The sequence below is a fragment of the Ammospiza nelsoni genome, chromosome 24, assembly GCF_027579445.1.
Source record: "Ammospiza nelsoni isolate bAmmNel1 chromosome 24, bAmmNel1.pri, whole genome shotgun sequence".
Taxonomy (NCBI): domain Eukaryota; kingdom Metazoa; phylum Chordata; class Aves; order Passeriformes; family Passerellidae; genus Ammospiza; species Ammospiza nelsoni.
The window spans coordinates 4442108-4467901 of record NC_080656.1 but is presented as its reverse complement, the minus strand read 5'-3'; the positions used below and the strand labels follow the sequence as shown (position 1 = coordinate 4467901).

At 44.3% G+C, this 25794-nt stretch overlaps 1 protein-coding gene across 1 annotated transcript in view; it reads left to right on the top strand.

Annotated features, from left to right (window-relative positions):
• GRAMD1B (GRAM domain containing 1B) overlaps window positions 1–25794 on the top strand; it is a 131215-nt gene that overhangs the window by 93782 nt on the left and 11639 nt on the right. Inside the window, exons 5-17 of the mRNA XM_059488368.1 lie at window positions 8279–8363; window positions 9651–9754; window positions 11250–11345; window positions 11651–11731; window positions 14889–15004; window positions 16221–16377; window positions 16931–17120; window positions 18227–18370; window positions 19454–19572; window positions 22128–22270; window positions 23314–23417; window positions 25049–25252; window positions 25373–25463. Of these exons, the coding sequence (XP_059344351.1) occupies window positions 8279–8363; window positions 9651–9754; window positions 11250–11345; window positions 11651–11731; window positions 14889–15004; window positions 16221–16377; window positions 16931–17120; window positions 18227–18370; window positions 19454–19572; window positions 22128–22270; window positions 23314–23417; window positions 25049–25252; window positions 25373–25463 (1634 nt within the window). The remainder of the gene's footprint in view (window positions 1–8278; window positions 8364–9650; window positions 9755–11249; window positions 11346–11650; window positions 11732–14888; window positions 15005–16220; window positions 16378–16930; window positions 17121–18226; window positions 18371–19453; window positions 19573–22127; window positions 22271–23313; window positions 23418–25048; window positions 25253–25372; window positions 25464–25794) is intronic.

Below are 25794 nucleotides of genomic sequence, written 5' to 3'. Positions count from 1 at the left end.
GTTATTTCCGTTAAAAATTTGCTAATGCATCTCCTTGATGGAGTTTGGCAGCTCCTTCCAGGCGGGATTTTTCTGCCATTTGGACCATTCTGGTTCCTCCATTCCTCTCCCTTCTGAGGGCAGCTCTAGCAATGAACCAGTGGAATCTCCATCTTCATGAAATCTCACAATTTCCTTTGCCCCACTCTTATTTTACACAAACCCCTCCACACCGTTCTGTGTGCCAGGCACTGTGCAAACCCAACCCAAAAAACAATCCCAAAAAGAACAAATGGACCTCAAAGATCTGCAGGGCACCACCAGTTTTCTTCATTTTTTTGCTGCTTTTAACTCGTCTTTTTGTCTCTGGAACACTGCATTCCTCTTTGCCAGTTGGAACCTTCCCTTTCCCCTCTCCTGGATTCCTTTTTCTCTATTTTTTTGTGTTTTTTTTTCCTTAAATGCCACCAACTTCTCCTGCCTTGTGTGTTCTGTGGATCCCAGCAGTGCTTTTTTTTGGGATTGCCATCCCTGCCCTGTGGAGAAGTGGGAGGAAAGGGCTGAAATGAGCTCATGGGTTGGTCTGGCAGAGCTGCCCCTCTCTCTGGTTGTGCTTTCTCTGCTTGGCTTTGCAGAGGACACATAAAAACTGGTGCAGGTGCTCTGTGAGAGTGAGAATATTTATTGTTTGGGAATAAATGCACTCAAGAGTTTTGGGGGTTGCTTTGTGTTCTTGTCCTTGTGGTGGAAGAGCAGAAGCTCAGGGCAAAGGAAAAATCCCTGAGGTGCTTCTCAAGCCTTTAGTGAGGAATTGTGTACGTGGAGATTTTGGTTTGGAAATATTGTGGTTTTTAGGGGGGAAAATCTGTTGGTCAGTTGTGGTTTAACCATTGTAGTGTCTGCTTTGGGTTGTGTGTCTGTGTGGTGAATTATTGTTAATTCATTTATTACTTTTAAAACAATTCATAAAATAGACCTGAGTCCTTAAAGCTAATTTTCCTTTGTGGTTTTGTTTGCTGCAACAGAGATGCACTTACCCTGTACCCCCGAGGGGCTCTGAGAGGTGGAAATTTGTGTTTGGCTTCCCTGGGGACCCCAAGGGAGGAGCTGCTCTGTCTGGGGGGTGTCAGTAACTCCACACTTGGGAGAAGCCACTCGCCATCCAGCAGATGCCATTAAAATGAGAGACAAACTGGGGATATTTTGCTGCCAGGGATAAAATCTCTCTCCTTCTCTCCTTATTTTCTCTGGGTTTTGGGCAAAGGGCCCCATTTTGGTGTCACTGAGCCTGACATTCTGAGCCTGGCAATTCTGCCTTGGTTTTCCTGCCTCATTCTGCCTCACTTGGGCTGTGAACCCTTCTACTCCCTGTTCCCAAATTGGAGTTTGTGTCTGAATATCCTGCAGCATTTCTGCTGCTCCACAGCAAGGTTTGATTTTAATTCAGCACCAGGAGAATCCAGAGGATGCTCTGGAAAAGAGAATGAATAAGGTGAACTTGAAAAGTTAGAGAAAACTCAGCTGACAGCAGGGAAGAGGTGAGATTTAAACCCATGAAGTTTTCACTTTGGCATTTACATCCCAAGGTCTGCCTTGCTCTGAATTCTTTTATTTTATCTCTCACATGCCTGAATATTTTTCTTCTTCCTTTAACTGAGCAGTGAAAAGACACCAATTGACTCTTTTAGGTGTTCCTAAATATTAGAATATCAGGAATATTTGCTGTCCCAGCCAGTGTGGGCAGGTCAATAGATCCCACACTGAATAGAGCCCACAGCTGAATAGAGCCCACACTTTCCCCCCTGTGTTTGGGAGAGCAAAGTCTGCACTCAGGATTGCCTGAATATTTTTCTTCTTCCTTTAACTGAGCAGTGAAAAGACACCAATTGTCTCTTTTAGGTGTTCCTAAATATTGGAATATCAGGAATATTTGCTGTCCCAGCCAGTGTGGGCAGATGAATAGAGCCCAGCCCTTCCCACCTGTGTTTGGGGGAGCAAAGTCTGCCCTGAGGATTGCAGGGAGTGGGACAGGAGCCCTGATCCTGCAGCTCTGCCAACAAATTTTCTGCACATAAATTCAGCACACAAATTTGCCAGGCAGCCCTCAGCCTGGCAGGAGCTCAGAGCCTCAAAAATAACCCCAAAATGCCCGTGAGGAGACAGGCAAAGGGGAGGGGACAGAGTTTTCCTTTAGGGGAATGCAGGGAAAGCCTGTGCAGGAGGAGCTGGGAGGATCTGACGTGGATTGTGAGGCTCTAAAGGGCCTTTGTGGGGAACTCTGAGCAGCTCTTGAGCTTCTGGAGAGTACCCAGACATCACAAGGCTGATAAGGAACCAGCCCTGGCTGGGCTCAGAGGGCTCTGTCTGTTCTTGGAGACCTCGTGGGTGCCACAGGGGAGACTCAGCTGCTGGAAAGAGTAAAACAAAAAAAAAATTCCTGTAAAGGCAACGGGGAATTCTGCCTTATTTTGGGGAGAACATCAGGAAAACCTTTCCAGGGGTGGCAGGTGAGCAGCAGCAATCATGAGAATGGAGTTTAATGCAGAAATCCAGGCCTGACGTGTGAGCAGAGTGTTGAAGAGCCCTTTTCTCTGTAAATCAACACAATCATCTTTGAATTCCCAGTAACCATTTCATGATGGTTAACTCTCCCAGTAACCATTTCATCAGATTATTTCTGGAGCAGTGTTAACTCCCTGCCCTTCAGATGCTTTAAATCCTGTCAAATTTCCCCCCCTTTTCTCTTTAAATCAGCACAATCATCTTTGAACTCCCAGTAACCATTTCATCAGATTATTTCTGGAGCAGTGTTAACTCCCTGCCTTTTAGGTGCTTTTTATCCTGTCAGGTTTTCCATCACTTTCAATGTGTGGATTACCAGTTGCTGGCTTGTAGAGGCACTAAATTAGCAGTAAACATTTAGTGCCAGCTCCTGTGATGATGAACGTAGATCCATTTTCCAGCCCAGATCCCAGTGATTACTTTGAAGCATCTTCCTCTGCTTTTCAATCACTTTTAAAAGGAGAAAAAGATGGAAAATCTGAGAATGGGTTCAGAGGAGATGCTGTTGGACTTTCTTTGCTGGTTTTTCACACCAGCCCTGCTGTCAGTGGGGTCTAAACTCTCCCAGATCCTGTTCTGTTTATTCCAGCAGTTTTCCAGAAGCAATGTAAACTACAGAAAGCCCATCAGTCATGAAAATTGGATGAGCTTTTCCTTCCCCTTCTCCTCTGTTCCTCGTGCTACCTCTGCTCCGTTTTCTGTGCCCTGTGCCATCTCTCTCCCTGTTTTCTGTTCATTGTGCCATTTCTGCTCCAATTTCTGTTCCTGTGCCATCTCTGCTCTCTCTTTTCTGTGCCTTGTGCCATCTCTGCTCCCTTTCCTCTGTCCCTTGTGCCATCTCTCTCCCTGTTTTCTGTTCATTGTGCCATTTCTGCTCCATTTTCTGTTCCTTGTGCCATCTCTACTCCCTGATTTTTGTGCCACCTCTGCTCCCTGTTTTCTGTCCCTTGTGCCATCTCTCTATTTTCTGTGCTGTCCAAGACTCAACATTCCTCAGGTTTTGTGTTCTCTGCCCTGTCCCTTTCCCCAGCAGTGTTTGCTGGAAGTTTCCATGGAGGATTTGTTTGTGTGGAATGAGGAGATGTCACCACAGGGAGATGTCACCACAGGGAGTGACCCTTGTGTCCCCATTCCTCAGGGAGCAGTTCCCTCACCTGGGCAGTGCCATCCTGTCCCATCTCTGTGTTTGCAGTGCAGTTAATGTTTTAATGTTTGCTGCCTCCAGCTCCAGCTCAGCTCTTCCCATCACTGCTGGCACATCTCTGCACAGACAGAGGGCTGGGGGTGGATTTTTATTTTATTTTATTCAGTTCCTTTTGGAGTTTCCAGCCAAATGAAACTCAGTAAAGCATCCAGTAAAGCAGTGCAGGTGGCTGCAAATTCTTTGTCATTCACTGGCTACAGAATGGGGCTTTTTTGGGCCTGCAGGGACTTCACTCAGCCCTTCATTTCCAAACTGACCTGACTTATTAATGAATCCTAGAAAGTCCCATTTTTGGGGAGAAGAGTGGGTTCAGAGATGCACCCACGAGCGGTGCAGCCTCTCAGATTCTGCCTCTGTGGGCCTCCCATGGCTGCTTCCTCCCAGCTACATCCTTTATTTTTATCTATCACATGCCTGAATATTTTTCTTCTTCCTGTAACTGACCTGAACAGTGAACAGACACAGAACCACAGAACTACAGAATTCAGAAAAATCACAGAATCACCAGGTTGGAGGAGACCCTAAAGATCATGGAGTCCAACCCAGCCCCAACCCCTCACCCAAACCCTGGCACCCAGTGCCACATCCAGGCTTTGTTAAACACACCCAGGGATGGGGACTCCACCACCTCCCTGGGCAGAACATTCCAGAACTTTATCACCTTTCTGTAAAACACTTTTCCCTGATATCCAGCCTGTATTTCCCTTGGCACAGCTCGAGGCTGTGTGCTCTGGTTGTGTCAGTGCTGCTGCAGACAGAGCCCAGCCCCAGCTGAGCACAGGCACCTTTCAGGAGCTGTGAGAGTGATGGGGACACCCCTGAGTCTCCTTTTCTCCAGGCTGAGCACCCCCAGCTCCCTCAGGGGTTCCTCTCAGGGTTTGTGTTCCCAGCCCCTCTGGATGTGCTCAGTGTCCCAAGGTCCTGCCCAGGCTGAGGGCCCAGAGCTGGGCACAGCACTCCAGGTGTGCCCTCACCACTGAGCTCAGTGGGGCCCAGGAAACACAAATATTGCTCCTCACACGTGCAGAGCAGCTCAGGTGCCCCCCATCCATCCATCTCAGCCCTGAGGACAGCCCCCATCACCCAGGGGTGTCTGCAGGCTCAACCAGGCTGAGTCTCCTGAGTCTCCTTTTCTCCCTCAGTTGTTCCTCACAGGGTTTGTGTTCCAAATGCTTGCACAGCCAATTGTCTTTTTCAGGAATACAGAGTTTATTTCTTTTTCTGAATCTGAGAATATCAGGGATATTTGCTGTCCCAGCCAGTGTGGGCAGATCTCAGGAGCCCCCCTGTGTTTGGGAGGGCACTGAGGCCTGCAGGGAGAGGGACAGGGGCCCATGTGCAGGGAGTGGGACAGCAGCTCACGTCCCAGGCTCCCCTCAGCCTCCAGCACACTCTGTCCAGCAACTTTCCATGACAGGAAACATCTGCTGGGAGGCAGGGCCGGGTTACTGCCGGGCATTGGCCGCCGGCGTTCCCAGCTCCACTCACTGCAGCCATGGGGAGGCATTTTGGGATCTTCCCTGCCCGCCCCTTCCATGAGAAGCACAGAGACTGAGGCTGCCTTTAAGAGCAGAGCCTGAGGCACTGAGGAAGCAGAATTGCTGCTTTTTCTACTGCCACAGAGGGGAGAGCTGAGCTGGAGCTGTTGGAGCCGCGTGAGTTGGGGCCGGAGCTGTGTGGGGTTGGGTCTGGCACCGCTGGACATTTGGGGGCTTGTGCTGCCCTGCTCACACCTGCCAGGGCTCCTGCAGGGGATGCCCACAGCGAGAAACTGCTGAGGCTGCAGCAGGAGAGCACAGAGAGTGCCCAGCAGCACAATCATCCCCATGAGCCTCTTTGGGAAAAGTGCTCTGGAGGGGAAATCCTGGCTGGGATCATCAGGGGCCACCTGGGATGAGCTGGATGTGGGCAGGAGAGCAGGGGAAGGCACCTAAACCCACCTGGACTCCTACCAAGCTGCACTTCTGGGCTTTGGATGTGGGCAGGAGAGCAGGGGAAGGCACCTAAACCTACCTGGACTCCTGTCAGGCTGCACCTCTCTGTGCTTTGGATTACCTGGATATGAGCAGGAGAGCCGGTGAAGGCACCTAAACCCACCTAAACCCACCTGAACTCCTTCCAGGCTGCACTTCTGGGCTTCGGACAAGCTGGATGTGGGCAGGAGAGCAAGGGAAGGCACCTAAACCCACCTGGACTCCTGCCAGGCTGCACGTCAGGGCTTTGGATTACCTGGATGTGAGCAGGAGAGCAGGGGAAGGCACCTAAACCCACCTGAACTCCTGCCAGACTGCTCCTCTGGGCTTTGGATGAGCTGGATGTGGGCAGGAGAGCAAGGGAAGGCACTTAAACTGACCTGAACTGCTGCCAGGCTGCATTTCTGAGCTTTGGATGTGGGCAGGAGAGCAGAGAAAGGCACCTAAATTGACCTAAACTCCTGCCAGGCTGCACCTCTCTGTGTTTGGAAGAGCTGGATGTGGGCAGGAGAGCAGGGGAAGGCGCCTAAACCCACTTGGACTCCTCAGGCTGCACCTCTCTGGGCTTTGGACAAGCTGGATGTGGGCAGGAGAGCAGAGAAAGGCACCTAAACCCGCCTGGACTCCTGCCAGGCTGCACCTCTCTGTGCTTTGGACATAAAGAAGGAGCAGAGGGAGCAGGACGAGCAGAGTTGCAGTGGAGCTGGGCAGCTGAGCAGGGCTGGGGGAAGGAGCTGATGGATTCCCTGCTGGAGTGTGGCTCCCTCTGGGATCTTTGCCTGGACCAAGAGCTGCCCTGGTGGGACCTGGAGGGACTTGTGGACTTCTCTGGAGGAAGTGCCAGCCCTGGACCTGATGGAATCCCAGCTGTGAGTGTCTGAACTGAGCTGGCTGTGCTCTGGCAGAGCAGAGCCTCTGCCAGGACAGGTTTGAGCTCCTGCTGAGCCCCAAGCTCAGCCCTGCAGGGATTTCAATCCCCTTTCCCCACTCCATCCCCATCCTCTCTGCTTGTTCCTGGAAATCTTGGCCTTGGGTTCTTGCTGGAGCCCATCTCACACCAAGATATTTTCCAGATGTTCAGGCTGGGAGTTTGGGAAGTACAATTGATGTTTCTGTCATCAGCTGGCTGGCAGGTTTTGCTCAGAGTGAGATCCCTTCCTCTGGGCCCTCTGCTCCTGTTGGAATATTCTGTTTCTAGTTTTGAGCTGCTGTGAGGAACAGGGAACACTTTTGGGGGCGAGGGGTTGTCTGTGATTTGACAACCAACATCAAATCTGCTGCAATCTGACAGCTTTCGGCAGATCTGTGAGGCTGATTCTAAATAAACTCTGTATTCCTCCCACCCCTGTGGCTCCACCACCATTCTTAAGCAGAAATTGCCTTCTCTAATCTCAGAATTTTGGGGCCCTTCAGTGCTGGAACACTCCCACATTTCTGCCCTGGTAGATCAGTGCCTCTGGATTGTTGGATAAAGAAGGAAAATGTGTCTCCTTCTCTGCATTTGTGGGAAAAGGAGCATTGCAGATCCTCTGGAGATGTGGATTTGAAGGGGTTGTGGCTGTGGGGAGCAGCTGGCACAGGGTGGAGGAGCTGTGGGCTGTCACACTATAAACCCTGATGTCCCTCCAGCCCTGTGGTCCCTGAGCCCTCCCTGAGGCCAGGACACAGAACAGGGGCAGGGCAGGGTTCAGTGCCTGGGATATTTGGGAGAGCCCTTTTGGAGTGAAGTGTTCTCACTATCCCAGCACGTGGCTGTGTTTGGTGGGGAGAGGGGTGGGAATGGAGAATCCTGAGCTCTTGGTGCCAGTGCTTGCTCAAGCTCCTCTGAATAACCTGGCAGGGCTGAATAACCCATTTTCTGAGGCAAACCCTCATTTTCTAGGGTGAAACCCCCATTTTCTGGGTTGAATCATGCCTTTTCTGGGGTAAATCCTCAATTTTCCATGCTAAATCAGCCATTTTCTGGGGTAAATCTATTTTCTGTGCTGAATCCTGTTTTCTGCGGTGAATGCCCTGTTTTCTGGAGTTAATCCCCCATTTTCTGTGCGGAATCCCTCATTTTTGGGGGTAAATCACCTATTTTCTGTGCTGAATTCCTCATTTTATGTTCTGAATCCCCCATTTTCTGGGGCAAATCCCCATTTTCCTGGGGTAGCTGCCCCATTGCTGGTGTTTGGCAGGTGAGTGCCGCAAGCAGAGCACACGCCCTACCTTGGGCAGCATGCAGGGACAGGGAACTCTGTGCAGGGACAGAGAACTCTGCAGGCACAGAGAACTCCTGTACAGGCACAGAGAACTCTGCAGGCACACAGAATTCCTCTCCAGGCAGGGCTGCAGCCTTTCCAGGATTTTTCCCTTTCCAGCCCGGATTGCTCTCCCAAGCCACGTTCTCCTCTTCCTCTCCCTCCCTGCATAAAGCCCGAACCCTCCCATCTCTGGGCTGTGATGGGAGCTCCTCGGTGCCTCTGCCCCCCTTCTCCTGCTGTCCCTGAGGTGTCCCTGTTGTCCCCAGCCCATGTCCCAGCTGCCCCTTGTCCTCACAGCCCCTTTTTCCCCGCAGGTGCTGAGCCCCACGTACAAGCAGCGCAATGAGGATTTCAGGAAACTCTTCAAGCAGCTCCCGGACAGCGAGCGCCTCATCGTGGGTAAGGGCAGCCCCAGGGGGCTTTGGGGAGGGGAACAGCACAAACCCAGCCAGGTTTTCATTCTTAAATTCATCCACAAACACCTGGGGTTGATGTCCAAAAAGGTGACAGAGTCCTGTAACTTTATTCCAATTAAAAAATATTCCAATAAACTCCGAGCGCCTCATCGTGGGTAAGGGCAGCTCCAGGGGGCTCTGGGGAGGAGAGCAGCACAAAACCAGCCAGGTCTTCATTCTTTCATTCTTAAATTCATCCACAAACACCTGGGGTTGATGTCCAAAAAGGAGACAGAGCAGTCCTGTAACTTTATTTCCATGTCTATATGGATTAAATAAATACTATATACTATATACTATATACTATATACTATATACTATATACTATATACTATATACTATATACTATATACTATATACTATATAATATATAATATATAATATATAATATAGAAATAAACATGGATATTATATATGAAAACATGAATATATATTTTTATATATAACATATATATTTCGATTTGTTAATATATATTATCATATATTTCATGATATAGGTTTTCATTCTTAAATTCATCCAGGGGTTGATGTCCAAAAAGGAGACAGAGCAATCCTGGAATTTCATTTCCATGTCTACATGGATTATATAAATAAACTAAATATAATATATAATATGTATTCATATATTATATATAAACATGGATATTATATATGAAAACATGAATATATAATTTATATATAATATATAATATATAATATATAATATATAATATATAATATATAATATATAATAATTATATTTTATAAAATATATCCATTTTTATATATAACATATATATTTATATATGTTAATATATAAATATATCCATAAACATATTAAATACATCAATGAAGTGGTTATATTTAATGAAGGGCCTTCAGGTATGGTCATGAGTTTTTCACACAATTACAAGTTTGGTCTATTTGCACATATCAGGGGTTAATTGTCCAATTAGAGCTTCATGTAATGAGATCATATTCCCCCAGTTTTCTCTCCTCCCCAGTTCGCTTTTATTTGTGCTTTTTGGGGCCTGAGGCTGTTGGGTGTCCTTGAATTTCATGCCCAGAGGAATTATTTTTTCTGACCAAAATGTGAAGAGTTTATATGGAGTTTATATGGAATTTATATGGGGTTTAGACTCATGCACTGATGCAGCTCATGATCTGAAAAACACAAAGACAAAAATCTTAAGGTATCAGTGGCATCTTGTGGTTTTCTGCTCCTCTCTGACCACGTGCTGTCCTCCCCCAGATTATTCATGTGCCCTCCAGAGGGACATTCTCCTGCAGGGCCGCCTCTACCTCTCCGAGAACTGGATCTGCTTCTACAGCAACATCTTCCGCTGGGAGACCCTGGTGAGGCTCCTCTGCTGCCATTGTCATCAATTTCTCCTTTCCTGGTGTTGTTTCCTGCCTGGTGAGGCTCTCCCACTGTGGGCTGTGCCCACATTGGCTTTGGAAGGGTCGTTCCTGCTGCCTTTGTCTTGAATTTCTCCCTTTCCTGGTGTTTTTCCATGCCTGGTGAGGCTCTCCCACTGCTGCCAACCCCGGGGCTGTGCTCACATTGGCCTTGGAAAGGCTTTTCTGCTGCTTTTCTCATGAATTTCTCCCTTTCCTGGTGTTTTTCCCTGCCTGGGAGACACTGGTGAGATTGTCCCACTGTTGTTCCCTGCCTGGTGAGGCTCTCCCACTGCTGCCAACCCTTGGGCTCACATTGGCTTTAGAAGGGCTCTTCTGCTGCCTTTCTCATGAATTTCCCCCTTTCCTTGTGTTGTTCCCTGCCTGGTGAGGCTCTCCCACTGCTGCCAACCCTGGGGTTCTGCTCCATAGGCAGCAGGAGCAGCCCTTCCAAAGCCATTCTCATGATTTTCTCCCTTTCCTGGTGTTTTTCCCTCCCTGATGAGGCTCTCCCACTGCTGCCAATCCCAGGGCTCCGATTGGCTTTGGAAGGGCTCTCCTGCTGCTTTTCTCATGATTTTCTCCCTTTCCTGGTGTTTTTCCCTGCCTGTTTTTCTCTGCTTTTAACCCCCTGTGTTCTCAGAGGTGTGTCCATGTCCTCAGTGATCACACCAGATGCCCATATTCAAATCTGAGCACCCATTGGTTTGACCACAGCTCCCAAAACCTCACTTCCTTTTCAAACCAGGACACTGGGAGACACTTGTGAGGCTCTCCCAGTGCTGCCAACCATGGGGTTGTGCCCACATTGGCCTTGGAAAGGCTTTTCTGCTGCCTTTGTCATGATTTTCCCCCTTTCCTGATGTTTTTTCCCTGCCTGGGAGACACCGGTGAGATTGTCCCACTGCTGCCAACCCTGGAGCTGTGCTCAGATTGGCTTTGGAAGGGCTTTTTTGCTCTCTTTCTCATTAATTTCTCCTTTCCTGGTGTTTTGCCCTGCCTGGGAGACACTGGTGAGGCTTTTCTGCTGCCTTTCTCTTGAATTTCCCCCTTTCCTGGTGGTTTTCCATGCCTGGTGAAGCATTCCTGCTGCTGGCAGCCTTGGGGCTGTGCCCACATTGGCTTTGGAAGGGCTTTTCTTCTGCCTTCCTCATTATTTTCTTTCTTTCCTGGTGTTTTTCCCTGCCTAGGAGACACTGGTGAGGTTTTTCTTCTGACTTTCTCTTGAATTTCCCCTTTTCCTGGTGTTTTTCCCTGCCTGGGAGACACTGGTGAGGTTTTTCTTCTGCCTTTCTCTTGAATTTCTCCCTTTCCTGGTGTTTTTCCCTCCCTGGTGATGCTCTCCCACTGCTGTTAACCCCGGGGATCTGCTCACACTGACTTTGGAAGGGTTTTTCTGCTGCTTTTCTCATGATTTTCTCCCTTTCCTGGTGTTGTTCCCTGCCTGCTGCAGCTGACAGTTCGCTTGAAGGACATCTGCTCCATGACCAAGGAGAAGACAGCCCGGCTCATTCCCAATGCCATCCAAGTTTGCACTGACACTGAAAAGGTAAATCCCACATGGATGAGGCTGGCTGGGCACTTAGAAGGGTGTGTGTGGGGTTTTTCCAAGCTGGGAAAAGGACTGGGAGCAGGGATTGTGCTGAGCTGGAGCTCAGGTGTGGGGCCAGGTGAAATATCCAGGTTTTACAGCAGCACATCTCTCACAGAGCTGTTTCAGTGCTCACTCCCTGGTGAGAGCCTCTCCATGAGCTCACTCCAGCTGGAAAGTGACCCCAAACAGCTTTATTGTGTTCTTCACCTGTTTTTTGGCTTTTTCTGAGCTGAGTTTTCTCTCTCTCTCTCCCCATCCAGCACTTTTTTACCTCCTTTGGGGCCCGGGACAGGACGTACATGATGATGTTCAGACTCTGGCAGAATGCTCTGCTTGACAAGGTACAGAGGGATGGATGGAAGGGTGGGGATGGATGTGGGCAGCAGCATCACTTCTGGCTGAAAAAACACCCAGGGACAGCAAACACAAGTGTTTGGGCAGAAGGGACAAAAAATAAAAGTGGTTTTGGGCAGTAAGGACATTAAACACAAGTGGTTTTGGGCAGTAAGGACATTAAACACAAATGTTTAGGCAGAGCAGGCTCATAACTGCAGAGGCAATTCCCTCTTTTTGCAGGGAATTTTTTTCTGGGGTTAATCACCCATTTTCTGAGGTAAATCACCAATTTTCTGGGGGAAATCACCCATTTTCTGAGGTAAATCACCTGTTTTCTGGTGTTAATTACCCATTTTCTGGGATAAATCACTGATTTTCTGGGGTGGGTGAATCACACAGTAGGTGCCACTCTGCCTCTGCTGAGGACTCAGGGTCTCAGGAGGGAATTTTGGGTTTTCTTTGGAAGTCTGTAATTCCACAGTGGAGCAGCCCTCAAGAAAGCAGCAGGAATAACTCAGTGTGCAGGCAGAGCTCTCAGTAAATCTGTGCTCCAAGATTGTGGAGGTCCAGATAGGACACAAAATGAGTGTTCAGGGCATCCCAAATCCAAGTGAGGGCAGTTGTTTAGTCAGAGCAGGCTCCTTTTTGCAGGAATTTTTTTTTTCTGGGGTTAAACACCCATTTTCTGGAATAAACCACCTATTTTCTGGGGTAAATCACACAGTAGGTTCCACTCTGCCTCTGCTGAGGAATCAAGGTGTCCAGAACAAATTTTTTCTTTTTAAAAGTTTGTAATTCCACAGTGGAGCAGCCTTCAAGAAAGCAGGACAGAAAATGAGTGTTCAGGGCATCCTAAATCCAAGTGAGGGCAGTTGTTTAGTCAGAGCTGGCTCCTTTTTGCAGGGAATTTTTTTTTCTGGGGTTAAACACCCATTTTCTGGAATAAACCACCTATTTTCTGGGGTAAATCACCCATTTTCTGGGGTAAATCACACAGAAGGTTCCACTCTGCCTCTGCTGAGGAATCAGGGTCTCCAGAAGGAATTTTTTTTTTTTTTAAAGTTTGTAATTCCACAGTGGAGCAGCCTTCAAGAAAGCAGGACAGCAAATGAGTGTTCAGGGCATCCCAAATCCAAGTGAGAGCAGTTGTGGGTGCAGGGTGCGCTGGGTGAGGGCTCAGTGGGTTGGATTTTAAAATAAATCTGTTCCTGCTGTGCCAGAGACCCTGCAAATCCTTGATTTAATTTGAATATCTGTTCCACAGCATGGAGGGAATTTTCTGGCCCTGATTTCCAGCATGTTGGGGTGTCCTGGCTGGAATTCAGGCCCTGCTGGAGGAATGAGGCACCAGGAATACCCTGTCCCAAAATGTAGAGTAGGATTTAGGAGCAGAAAGGATCACCTTGCCTGTGGTTGTAACCTGAGCAGCTTTTGGAGCTCCAAATGGAATTCAGTGCCCTTGCTGTCGAGGTCAAGGCAACAGGGAACTGAGAGAGGGGCTGATAAACACAGGAAACACTTCCAGAGCTCTTTTTTTCCAAATGTGGGACGCAGGAAAAGGGGAGAAAAAGCTGAGTGCAGTTTTCCTTATACGACATGGGTGTGAGTTATTGTGTGTGGGAAGGAGGAGAAGCAGGCAGATTTCTCTGGATGAAAATTCCTCATTAGAGGCTTTTTCCCCCTCCATATTTTTGGTTGCTGCTGTGAGGAGCTAGATTAAAAAATTCCTGCCTTATCCCATGCAGTTACTATGGGAAAAAATTCAAGCCAGCAACTCAGAAAAAGTTTACTGGGTTTGTTTCCCCTCATTACCAAGAAATCTTTGTTGTTGGTCATAAGTTTTTAGGGGTAAAAATCCCCTTTCATCCCTGTAGCACGTCTTTAAATCACAAGTTTAATTCACAAGCCCCATTTTTCAGAGCCTCATGTCACAGTCATGTGCTGATCACTGACCTGCATCCCTAAAAGCTGGGCTTTTTTCAATGGTCTGGATAATTATTTTCTCTTTTTTACTTTTTTTTTTTTTTTTTTTTTTTTACTTTTTACAGGAGTGTCTGGTGACACCAACTCCTTTTGATTCCAAACTGCAGCAGGAAATGTTTTTCTTCATTGCTTTAGATAATTTGGATTATTTTTTAATAGATTGTTTTAGATAATTTTCCTCAGGCAGCTTTAATTTAACAAAAAGTTGAAGAGAGGGAGGGAAAAAACCTCATAAAATCTTGGGGTTTGATGGAGCAGCAGACATTGAATGGAGGCACAGCAGAAGAGATGGGAAAGGATCAGTGGAGGGAAATGCAGGGTTAGAGCTTCCTTTAGGACATTCCAGCCCTGTTTGTGGGAAATCTCATCCATATTTTAATAATAATAATATAATCAAACATTGAATATTGCATATATTACATATATATTACACAGATATACATATATAATTGCATATTTATTATTGAATAGTATATATATAAGATTATATATTATATATATTGTATGTAAAATATATTCTACATATATTTTATACATTACATATACTATGTAAAATTATATGTAACATTATCTATAACTGTATAATTTAAAATATTTATAATATTTATAATAATATATATTTATTATGGGATATTTATAATATTTATTATGGGATATTATATTTATAACAAAATCATAATTACATATATCTATATAACATATTAAGAATACATTCTTTTAAAAGTAACATTTAAATATAAAGAAATAAGTAATTGATATTTAAAATTATTACTATAACATATGAAAATTATATATTTATAAATATATCAATACCGTTGTTATTATATTTATATTTTGCATATTCATATATTTATATACATATAGAATTATATATAAATATAGAAATTAAGTATAAATATAGATAAAATGCAGCTATAAATATAAATATACAAAGTATGAATGTAAACATGCAAGTATATCTAAAATTAAGTAATAAAAATTAAATATTAATAATAATAAACTCCATAAAATGGAATTTCACAGAGCTGAGCCCACAGAAAGGCTCTCACCTAAAGGCTCAGAATCTCTCAGTTCTTTCAGGGCAAGGAATGTCCTCCTGGCAGTGACAATTCCAGATAATTTCATTGTGTTTTGGCATTTTTGGCTGCACATTGGTGATTTTTTTGTGCCCTGTTGCAGCCCCTGTGCCCCAAGGAGCTCTGGCACTTTGTCCACCAGTGCTACGGCAACGAGCTGGGGCTGACCAGCGACGACGAAGACTACGTGCCTCCTGATGATGACTTCAACACCATGGGGTGAGAGGGGAGGGCTGAGCGCTCTGGGGGGAGCACAGGGGGTCCCAGGGGAGCAGGGGGTGCTGCATGCCCCAAAAGCTGCCTGTGCTGCCACATCTGGGACCTGGCACAGGTGCTGCGTGCCCCAAAAGCTGCCTGTGCTGGCACATCTGGGACCTGGCACAGGTGCTGCATGCCCCAAAAGCTGCCTGTCCTGCCACACCTGGGACCTGGCCAAGCTGTGGCTCTGGAATGTGTGAAGCCTAAAAACCTGGAGGTGGAGGGTTCCTCATGGAAGCTGGTGATGCCTTCTGAAGGATGGCCTAGAACAGAGTTAAAGAATAGAGCAGGGATTTATTAAAAGGATCTCCTCAATAGATGCACCTTGGGCAGCACAAGAGCCCAGCCAGGGCTGCACCCGAGATGGACCAAAATGGTCCCAAAATGAACCCAAGATGAACCCAAATGGTCACAAAATGAACCCAAGATGAGCCAAAATGAACCAAAACAGTGCCAAAATGAACCCAAGGTGAACCCAAAATGATCACACAATGAACCCAAGAAGAACCCAAAATAGTTCCAAAATGAACCCAGGATGAGCCCAAATGGTCCCAAAATGCACGAGCGCTCACAGGGTCTCTCACTTCTCTAAGTTCTGCTCCATTTGCATCTTGCAGTTCATTGTCCCATTCCAGCTTTAGGTTATCAAGTCCCCTCCTTGTTTTTCTCTCTTCAGTCCGTGTTGTTTGTGCTCTTGGGCCTTGTATTGATTGTTCTTGGTCCCCAAGGACAATTGGTCAATTGTCAACAATTGCTTCTCAATTCCTAGAGAAGGAATTGGAATTGTTTTGTCTCCCTGCTCTGTGCAGAGAGCTCACCAACACTTAATATGAAGCTCAGAACTGCACATTAAGAATCTGAAAAATAGAAAAGCTAAAACTTAAGGCACCACTGGGAGGGAGTGCAATGCCTGCTGAGCCAGCTGAGCAATTCTAGAAATTCCAAAGCACCCTGGTCACAAGGCCAGGCAGTGTTGCATGGCCAGAAAATGCTGATGCTTGTCAATCCCTGTATAAACACCCAAAAAACTGGGGCTTGCTCTCCCCTGCACTGAGCCATTCCTGCGTCTGGACAGCCTGGAGACCTCATAGAAACATTTTCACTTGCTCTGTGTGTGCAGCTGTAGCTGTTGTGAGAGGGGTAACCATAAAAACCTGTGTTCTCTGTGGCGTCCCAGCTACTGCGAAGAAATCCCCGTGGAGGAGAATGAAGTCAACGACAGCTCCTCCAAGAGCAGCATGGAGGCCAAGCCCGAAGCCAGCCCTCAGCTGCCAAAGAAATCTGTCACTGCCAGCACCCTGACCTCCACAGGCAGCAGTGAAGCCCCAGCCTCGGTGAGTGTTCTCCCTCCCCTGGCAGCAGGGATTTGTTTTCCCTGAAATTCAGCACCCCATGGGTCATATGAGGTTTGTTCATCCTCCAGCTCTTGCACTGCTGCTGATTTCAGTCCTTGGGCAGTGATTTTGTCACTGGGACTCTCAGCAGCAAGAGCATTTTCCTTTCTATACTTCTGGATGAAAAGTTTTGGACATAAAAGGGTTATAATTTCTTCCCTGCCTTCAGTAAATAGTGTGTACCCTCCTGGAATTATGGCAGAGCAGACCTTGTTTAGATATTACTTCTTTTAGGTTCTTTTAGCCAAAACCAGTGTTGGACAATATTGTGCTTGTCTGAACAAAAGTCCTGGTGGTGTTCAATGCTTGAACACTGATTTTTTGAGAGGAGGTTTTACAAACACTGTATAGCAATTGTCCTCCTCTCTCTATTTAATTTACAGATATGTCAAGGGCAAATATTCAGAGATTGGCTCACAGATGTGAGGTTTTTTGAAACAAAGCCCATTTCCAGGTGCTGATCTTGCCTTGTTGTGCCCTGTCCTTGCTGCAGTTCGATGGAGTGCTCCCAGAGGAGGAGGAGGCAGTGGCAGAGAGTCCTGTGGAGAAGGACCTTGGCATTGCCAACATCATGGGAGAGAAAATCGACATCATTGGCCCTGTGAACTCCCCCTCCCTGGACTTCAATGACAACGAGGACATTCCCACAGAGCTCAGTGACTCCTCAGACACCCACGATGAAGGTAATGGGGAAAGGCCACTCCACCAGGGCTCCTCCCAGCCTTATCCCATCCCTCCTGTGAGGGAATGGAGTGGTGACTGCTGAAATCTTTTCCTGGACCCTGGAGATGCAAAGAATTCCCATTGTGGGCTGCAGAAGGTGAATGTGCCTAAAAATTTTAGGATGTGCCTAAAATGATGAATTATCCCTTCCCTATGTAATTAATGATCCCTTTTCGTGTCCCAACTTCTTGCCCTGGGATCAGTGCAGGAAAATGGTTGTGTTGCTTTGTGAAGGCTGGCCTAGAATAGGGGCTGGACAGTTAAAAGAATAAAGCAGGGATTTATTAAAAGGCCTCCATGGATGCACCTTGGGCAGCACAAGAGCCCAGCCAGGGCTGCACTCGAGATGAACCAAAATGATCACAAAATGAACCCAAGGTGAACCAAAATGCACCCAAGGTGAACCAAAATGGTCCCAAAATGAACCCAAGGTGAACCAAAATGGTCCCAAAATGAACCCAAGGTGAACCAAAATGGCCCCAAAATGAACCCAAGGTGAACCAAAATGGTCACAAAATGAACCCAAGGTGAACCAAAATGGCCCCAAAATGAACCCAAGGTGAACCAAAATGGTCACAAAATGAACCCAAGATGACCCAAAATAGCCCCAAAATGAACCCAAGATGAACCAAAATGGCCCCAAAATGCACGAGTGCTCCCGGGGTCTCTCCCTGGGATCAGTTCTGCTCCATTTGCACCTTGCAGTTCATTGTCCCATTCCAGCTTTAGCCCAGGCAGTCCCACCCTGCTTGTTTTTCTCTCCAGCCCACGGTGTTTGTGCTCCTGGGCTGAGATTTGGGTCATTTGTCCTTGGTGCCCAGCTGGAGCAGGAATTGTTTTGTCTCCCTGCTCTGTGCACAGAGCTCAGCATCCCCTGATGTGAACCCAGACCCACACACTAAAGCAGCACAGAATGTGAAAAACAGAAAATCCAAAAACCTGAGGCAGCAGTTGAGGTCCCTCCTTTAGGTTCCTTCTGAAACACTGAGCTCCTGGTGCTGTGGAAGCACAGTTTCCATCACCCTGGAGGGTCATGGCTGGACCTTGAGGCTCTCTTTGCCCACAGGGGAGGTCCAAGCCTTTTATGAGGACCTGAACGGCCGCCAGTACGTGAACGAGGTGTTCAACTTCAGCGTGGACAAGCTCTACGACCTGCTCTTCACTGACTCCCAGTTCCAGAGGGACTTCATGGAGCAGCGCCGCTTCTCTGGTGAGACAGAGTGGAAATTTTCCAGAGTTTTGGAAATTTTTTCCAGAATTTTCCATTTTGATTTAGGTGAAATGTACATCTTTGAGTTAAGTCTGTAGTTTGAGAGCACAGCTGTTTAGTCTGCCTGTTCTTGGAAAAAGCTTTTGCTCAGAGAAACTGCTTCAGTGAAGGAGAGAGATAAGGAGGGGAAACAGAGATCAGGTCAACCTGACCTAGGAATTCTTTCTGATAAAGAAGAATTAGTGGCAAATGTCATACAAAATTTGTAAAATGAATATTTATGAACCTATGTGAAATATAGATATGAACCCAATTGTGAAATTGCATGCATGTGTATTTGAGAGGGGGATAAAAAAGGATCTGGAGCTCCCAGAGGCACCCATGTCTTTTAGAGAGAGGAATCTCCACGTGTCCAGCGCTGTAATAAACACACCGGTTTTACAACTTTCACAAAATTGTGGAGTTTGTTTGCTTCTGCAAAACACTGGGGAGCTGCTGCTGCTGCTGCTGGACCTGCCAAGGGGCTGCAGGGGAAGGGCTCTGCCCTGGAGCTACAGTTTTGTCTGCTTGGGTGACATTCTGAGCAGATTTTGTCCAATTGGCCACGCTGTCCCATGTTGGTGGTAACCAAGGGCAGGCAGGACCTGTGTGCCCATCTGATTACATTTTCTAACAGCTGGAACCGTTTTTTTATGGAAAAAGCTGATTTTCTTGTTTTTTATCATCACCTAAGGCCTGATCTTCTGTTCAAGGCTTAACAGTGTGAGGGAATAGCTCCACACCTGACATGGCAAAACTGCAGAGAATCCCTTGGCATGTCATAGTCCTTTCCCTGTAACTAGATTTGCTGAAGGAGATAAATCCCCAGCCTCTCCCCTTTCCCTGCACTTGAAAGAAGGGAAAATACTCACATTTAGCACAGGAGCCCTTGGTTTCACACTCAGCTGAGCTCTAGAGCAGCCAGGCTCCCCAAGGGGAAGGAAATCCCGTCCCCAGCTTGGTTATATGGCTGTGCCTTTCCCCAGGGACTGACCAGAGATCCCTCCCCAACCCCTTGACTGGAATGTTGTTTTCTCCCCTCAGATATCATCTTTCACCCCTGGAAGAAGGAGGAAAACGGCAATCAGACCAGAGTGATCCTGTACACCATCACCCTCACCAACCCTCTGGCCCCCAAAACTGCCACAGTCACCGAGACTCAGGTGAGGGACACTGGAGCAGAGCTGCCCTGCGTGTCACTGTCACATCTTCTGGAAAAATCCCCTTGCCCAGGGTTGTTCTCCTGGGAAGCTGAGGACTCTCAGAGAGAAATGAAAACAACAATATCTGATTGCTTCTCCTGTGTTTTGCTCCTTTGGAATGTGGTTTGGACATTGTTTACCAACTGGTCAGTGTTTGATTGGTTTCATGTGAATTGTTTTGACTTAATGGCCAATCACTGGCCAGCTGTGTTTTAAAATAATAAATTTGCCATCTTTAATATAATATAGTATCTTAAAAGAATTCTTTAATATAATATAGTATCTTAAAAGAATAAATTAGCCTTAATATAGTATCTTAAAAGAATTCTTTGATATGGTATAGTATCTTAAAATAATAAATTTGCCTTCTATAATATATTATCTTAAAATCATTCCTTAATATTATATAAATAAATAAATAAATTAAATAAAATAATAAATTAAAATAATAAATTAGCCTTCTGTAATATAATACAGTAATTCTTTAATATAGTATCCTAAAGTAATAAATTAGCTTTCTTTAATATAATATAGTGTCTTAAAATAATTCTTTAATATAATAGAGTATCGTAAAAGAACAAATTAGTCTTTAATATAATATAGTAATTCTTTAATATAGTATCTTAAAATAATAAATTAGCCTTCTTCAATATAATATAGTAATTCTTTTATATAGTATTTTAAAATAATAAGTTAGCCTTCTTCAATATAATATAGAATCTTAAAATAATTCTTTAATATAATATAGTATCTTAAAATAATAAATTAGCCTTCTATAATATATTATCTTAAAATAATTATTTAATACTATATAGTATCCTAAAAAATAAATTAGCCATCTTTAATATAATATAATATCTTAAAATAATTCCTTATTATAATATAGTATCTCAAAATAATTCTCTAATATAATATAGTATCTTAAAATAATAAATTAACCTTCTTTAATATAATAAGGTATCTTAAAAGAATTCCTTAATATCATATAAAATAATAAATAAAATAAAATAATAAGTTAGCCTTCTTTAATATAATATAGTGTCTTAAAATAATTCTTTAATATAATAGAGTATTGTAAAAGAATAAATTAGTCTTTAATATAATATAGTAATTCTTTAATATAGTATCTTAAAATAATAAGTTAGCCTTCTAAAATATAATATAGTATCTTAGAATAATTCCTTAATATAGTATAGTATCTTAAAATAATAAATTAGCATAATATAATATAATATAATATAATATAATATAATATAATATAATATATTAAAATAATAAATTAACCTTCTTTAACATAATATAGTATCTTAATATAATTCTTTAATATAATATAGTATCCTAAAATAATAAATTAGCCTTCTTTAATGAATATAGTAATTCTTTAATATAGTATCTTAAAATAATAGATTAACCTTCTTTAATATAGTGTCTTAAAATAATTCTCTAATATAATATAGTATCTTAAAATAATAAATTAGCCTTCTACAATATAATATAGTAATTCTTTACTATATTATCTTAAAATAATAAATTAGCCTTCTACAATATAATATCTTAAAATAATTCTTTAATATAATAGAGTATCTTAAAATACTAAATTAGCCTTCTTTAATATAATATGGTATCTTAAAATAATTCCTTAATATAATAGAGTAACTTAAAATAATAAATTAGCCTTCTTCAATATAATGTAGTAATTCTTTAATATAGTATCTTAAAATAATAAGTTAGCCTTCTTCAATATAATATAGTAATTCTTTAATATAGTATCTTAAAATAATGAGTTAGCCTTCTTCAATATAATATAGTATCTTAAAATAATTCTCTAATATGTCATAGTATCTTAAAATACTAAATTAGCCTTCTTTAATATAATATGGTATCTTAAAATAATTCCTTAATATAATAGAGTAACTTAAAATAATAAGTTAGCCTTCTTCAATATAATATAGTAATTCTTTAATATAGTATCTTAAAATAATAAGTTAGCCTTCTTCAATATAATATAGTATCTTAAAATAATTATTTAATATGTTATAGTATCTTAAAATAATAAATTAGCCTTCTTTAATATAATATGGTATCTTAAAATAATTCCTTAATATAATAGAGTAACTTAAAATAATAAATTAGCCTTCTTCAATATAGTAATTCTTTAATATAGTATCTTAAAATAATAAGTTAGCCTTCTTCAATATAATATAATAATTGTTTAATATAGTATCTTAAAATAATAAGTTAGCCTTCTTCAATATAATATAGTAATTCTTTAATATAGTATCTTAAAATAATAAGTTTGCCTTCTTCAATATAATATAGTATCTTAATATAATTCTTTAATATTATAGAGTATCTTAAAATAATAAATTAGCCTACTATAATATAGTGTCTTAAAATGATTCTCTGCTACAATACAGTCACATAAAACAATAACTTATCCTTCTGAGAACATGGAGTCAGGTCCTCAGTCCCTGCCCCAGCCTGGGCTCCCAGCGCGTTCTCTGCTTTTCCCGCAGACGATGTACAAGGCCAGCCAGGAGAGCGAGTGCTACGTCATCGATGCCGAGGTGCTGACCCACGACGTCCCCTACCACGATTATTTCTACACCATCAACCGCTACACCTTGACTCGCGTCGCCAGAAACAAAAGCCGACTCAGGTACCCCTCCTGGGAGGGAATGATGAGCAAAAAGCACCTTTGGGAGGGGGTTTTGGGTGTTGGAGAGATTGAAATAAACAAAATTTCTTTGTTTATTTCTTCTTTTTTTTTTTTTTTTTTTTTAATTTTTTAATGCTGTCTTTCCCAGCCAGCATTAAACTCCTTTGGTTTATCTCCTGGAGTTCTGTGCTCCCTTTTCTCCTTTCCCCTGGGTTTTGCCCTTGCTTAGCCAAACTCTGATTTGGGAATCCTAAAGGCAGGTCTGGAACCTGTATGGGACAGTGACAATCAGGACAGAGGCAGCTGTGCAAGAAGAGAGCACTCAATACCTACAAGAGAAAAAACCCAACAAGTGTTTTATTTTTGTTTTTTTTTTTTTTTTTTTAATTTTTTCACTTCAGGCATGCAGTTTACAGATTTTTAATGACACATAGAAACTGTGTGTGTGGGTAATTTAAAACAAGTGATTTGATTGCTGACACACCAGCTGCTGTGAGGGACAATGTGCAGAGCTCTCTGAGAGTCACTGGGCTCAGTTTCTGCGAGGATTTTGTCACATCTTCCTTGTCCTGTTGTTGGGACATCCTGTCACCAAGAGAAGGGGCAGGATTTTCACCTGCTGGGTTGACATCAGTGCAGAGGAGTTACAGCTGCATCAGGGAGAGGATTTACAGATTTTTCTTGCCTCTCTCTTGGATGCAGAGGTTTGCAGAGCCTGTTATCATTTTCAGACTGTGATAAGCACAGGATGAACTTCCGGGGACTAAACAGAGGAACTGGGTACTGGGCAAAGCTATATCCCTGTGATTCCACTAATTATAATCCAAATGTCTGCCAAACGGCCCTGGAGTGCTCTTGGGAGAGGCTCTTCCTGCCTTTGGAAGGATTTTTCCAGCAGTGCTTCTCCTCTGGAAGCATGAAGGGCTGAGAGCATTCCAGAAATAACAGTGTGCATGATTATTTCCTGGATTTACACTGACAAAGATTGGGAATTGACATCAGCACCAGGGGAATGAGTGACCTGTTCCTTTTCCTCCTCACAGGGTTTCCACAGAATTGCGCTACAGGAAGCAGCCGTGGGGGCTGGTGAAATCCTTCATTGAGAAGAATTTTTGGAGCGGCCTGGAGGATTATTTCCGTCACTTGGGTAAGAGTGGCACTGACAGTGGCACTCAGGTTTCCCTGGGAGTGGGCAGCCTGAGCCAGCCTTGGGGTGGTTTACAAAAAGGGCTACCACAGCTGGAATAAATGACCTGCTGGAATTAATCAGGGCAGCAAATCCTGCTCCCTGGCAGGCAGTTTGGGGGCAGATTTTGGTAAAAGGTGCGAGGAATGTGGAGCACAAATCTCTCAGGCTCTGCCAGCTGCTTTGGCCCAGCTGATGCCTTTTTGGGGGTACTTAAAAACAGTGGCCAAGCAAAATTAAGAGACTGAAAAGCAGTTCTATTTATTGAAGGGCCTTCAGGTACATCTAGGGCAGACAAAACCCACCCAAAAATGGACAATGGGTCCTGGGTTTCACACTTTTATAAGTTTGGTCCATTTGCATTTTGGGGGTGAATCTGCCAATTCCAGCTTCAGCTGATGAAGTCATTTACCCCAAGTTTGCTGCCCACAACTCCCTTTTGTTTCCATCTCTGGGCCCTGAGGCAGTGAGGTGTCCTTGATTGCCAGGCCTGGAGAGGAATTGTTGTGTCTACCCCAAATGGGGAAGCAGCAGCTCCCACTGTGTGTGGAGTTTGGAGTTCTGCACTAAAGAACTGCAGGGTTACAAATATGTGAAAAATATAATAATATACTATTATTAAATATAATTTATTATCATTGGTAGTAGTAGTAGTAGCAGCATTAGTATTAAATATAATATCATCTCTTTCAAGCAGATGGAAAATAGAAAAGCTGAAATCCTGGAGAGGAATTGTTGTGTCTGCCCCGAATGGGGAAGCAGCAGCTCCCACTGTGTGTGGAGTTTAGAGTTAAACACTAAAGAACTGCAGGATTACAAATAGATGAAAAATATTAAATCTAAAATTACAAGGCATCACAGCAGAGGGGTTAAACCTTTCTCTCTCATCCAAATGCTCCCCCTGGTGCTGCAGAGAGCGAGCTGACCAAAACAGATCAAGTGTCCTTCATTGCCAGGAGAGGAATTTTTGTGTCTGCCCAAAATGGGAGAGCAGCAGCTCCCACTGTGTGTGGAGTTCCACACTAAAGAACTACAGAGTTACAAATAGATGGAAAATATTAAAGCTAAACTCCTAAGGCATCTCAGCAGATGGGTTAAACCTTTCTCTCTCTATGAAATGCTCCCCCTTGATGCTGCAGAGAGCGAGCTGACCAAAACAGATCAAGTGTCCTTGATTGCCAGGCCTGGAGAGGAATTCTTGTGTCTGCCCTGAATGGGAGAGCAGCAACTCATACTGGATGTGGAGTTACACACTAAAGAACTGCAGGATTACAAATATGTGAAAATTCTGAAAGCTGAAATCCTAAGGCATCACAGCAGAGGGGTTAAACCCTTTCTCTCTCTCCCAAATTCTCCCTCTTGGTGCTGCAGAGAGCGAGCTGACCAAAACAGATCAAGTGTCCTTGATTGCCAGGCCTGGAGAGGAATTCTTGTGTCTGCCCTGAATGGGAGAGCCAGCTCACACTGGTTGTGGAGTTACACACTAAAGAACTGCAAATATGTGAAAAATATAAATCTAAAATCCTAGGGCATCACAGCAGATGGGTTAACCCTTTCTCTCTCTCTCCCAAATGCTCCCCCTGGTGCCGCAGAGAGCGAGCTGACCAAAACAGAGAGCACGTACCTGGCTGAGGTGCACAGACAATCCCCCAAAGAGAAGGTGAGCAAGCAATCCACGGTGCGGCGGCGGAAACGCGCCCACGCCCACCTGAGGGTGCCACACCTGGAGGAGGTGCTCAGCCCCGTGACCACCCCCACGGATGAGGAGGTCGCCCATCGAATCAAGCACGTGGCAGGTGAGCAGGGCACAGGCAGGGGTTTGCTCACAGAGGGGAGTGTTGGGGTTGTTGGGGTGGGTAGAGGATCAGGGGTTCCTTTCCCTGTTTCCCACCCCAAATGCATCCCCATCTCCTCAGGTTCCACTCAGACACGGCACATCCCTGAGGAGAGCCCCAGTGGCTTCCACCTGCAGAGTGTCTCCAAGCTGCTCCTTGTCATCAGCTTTGTGTAAGTGAGGATTTTTTTCTGCTCTCCTCCCCAGCCAGCATTGTACACCTTTGGTTTATCTGTGCTCCTGGAGTTCTGTGCTCCCTTCTCTCCTTTCCCCTGAGTTTTGCCCTTGTTTTAGCCAAACTCTGATCTGGGAGTCCTAAAGGCAGGGCTGGGACCTGTCTGGGACAGAGGCAGCTGTGCAAGGAGAGGAGTCAATGCCTACAAGAGAAGAAACCCAACAAGTATAAGCATTTTATTTATTTATTTTTACATCTTATTATTATTATCTTTACATCTCATTATTATTATTTTTACATCTTATTATTTATTTTTCCATCTTATTTAG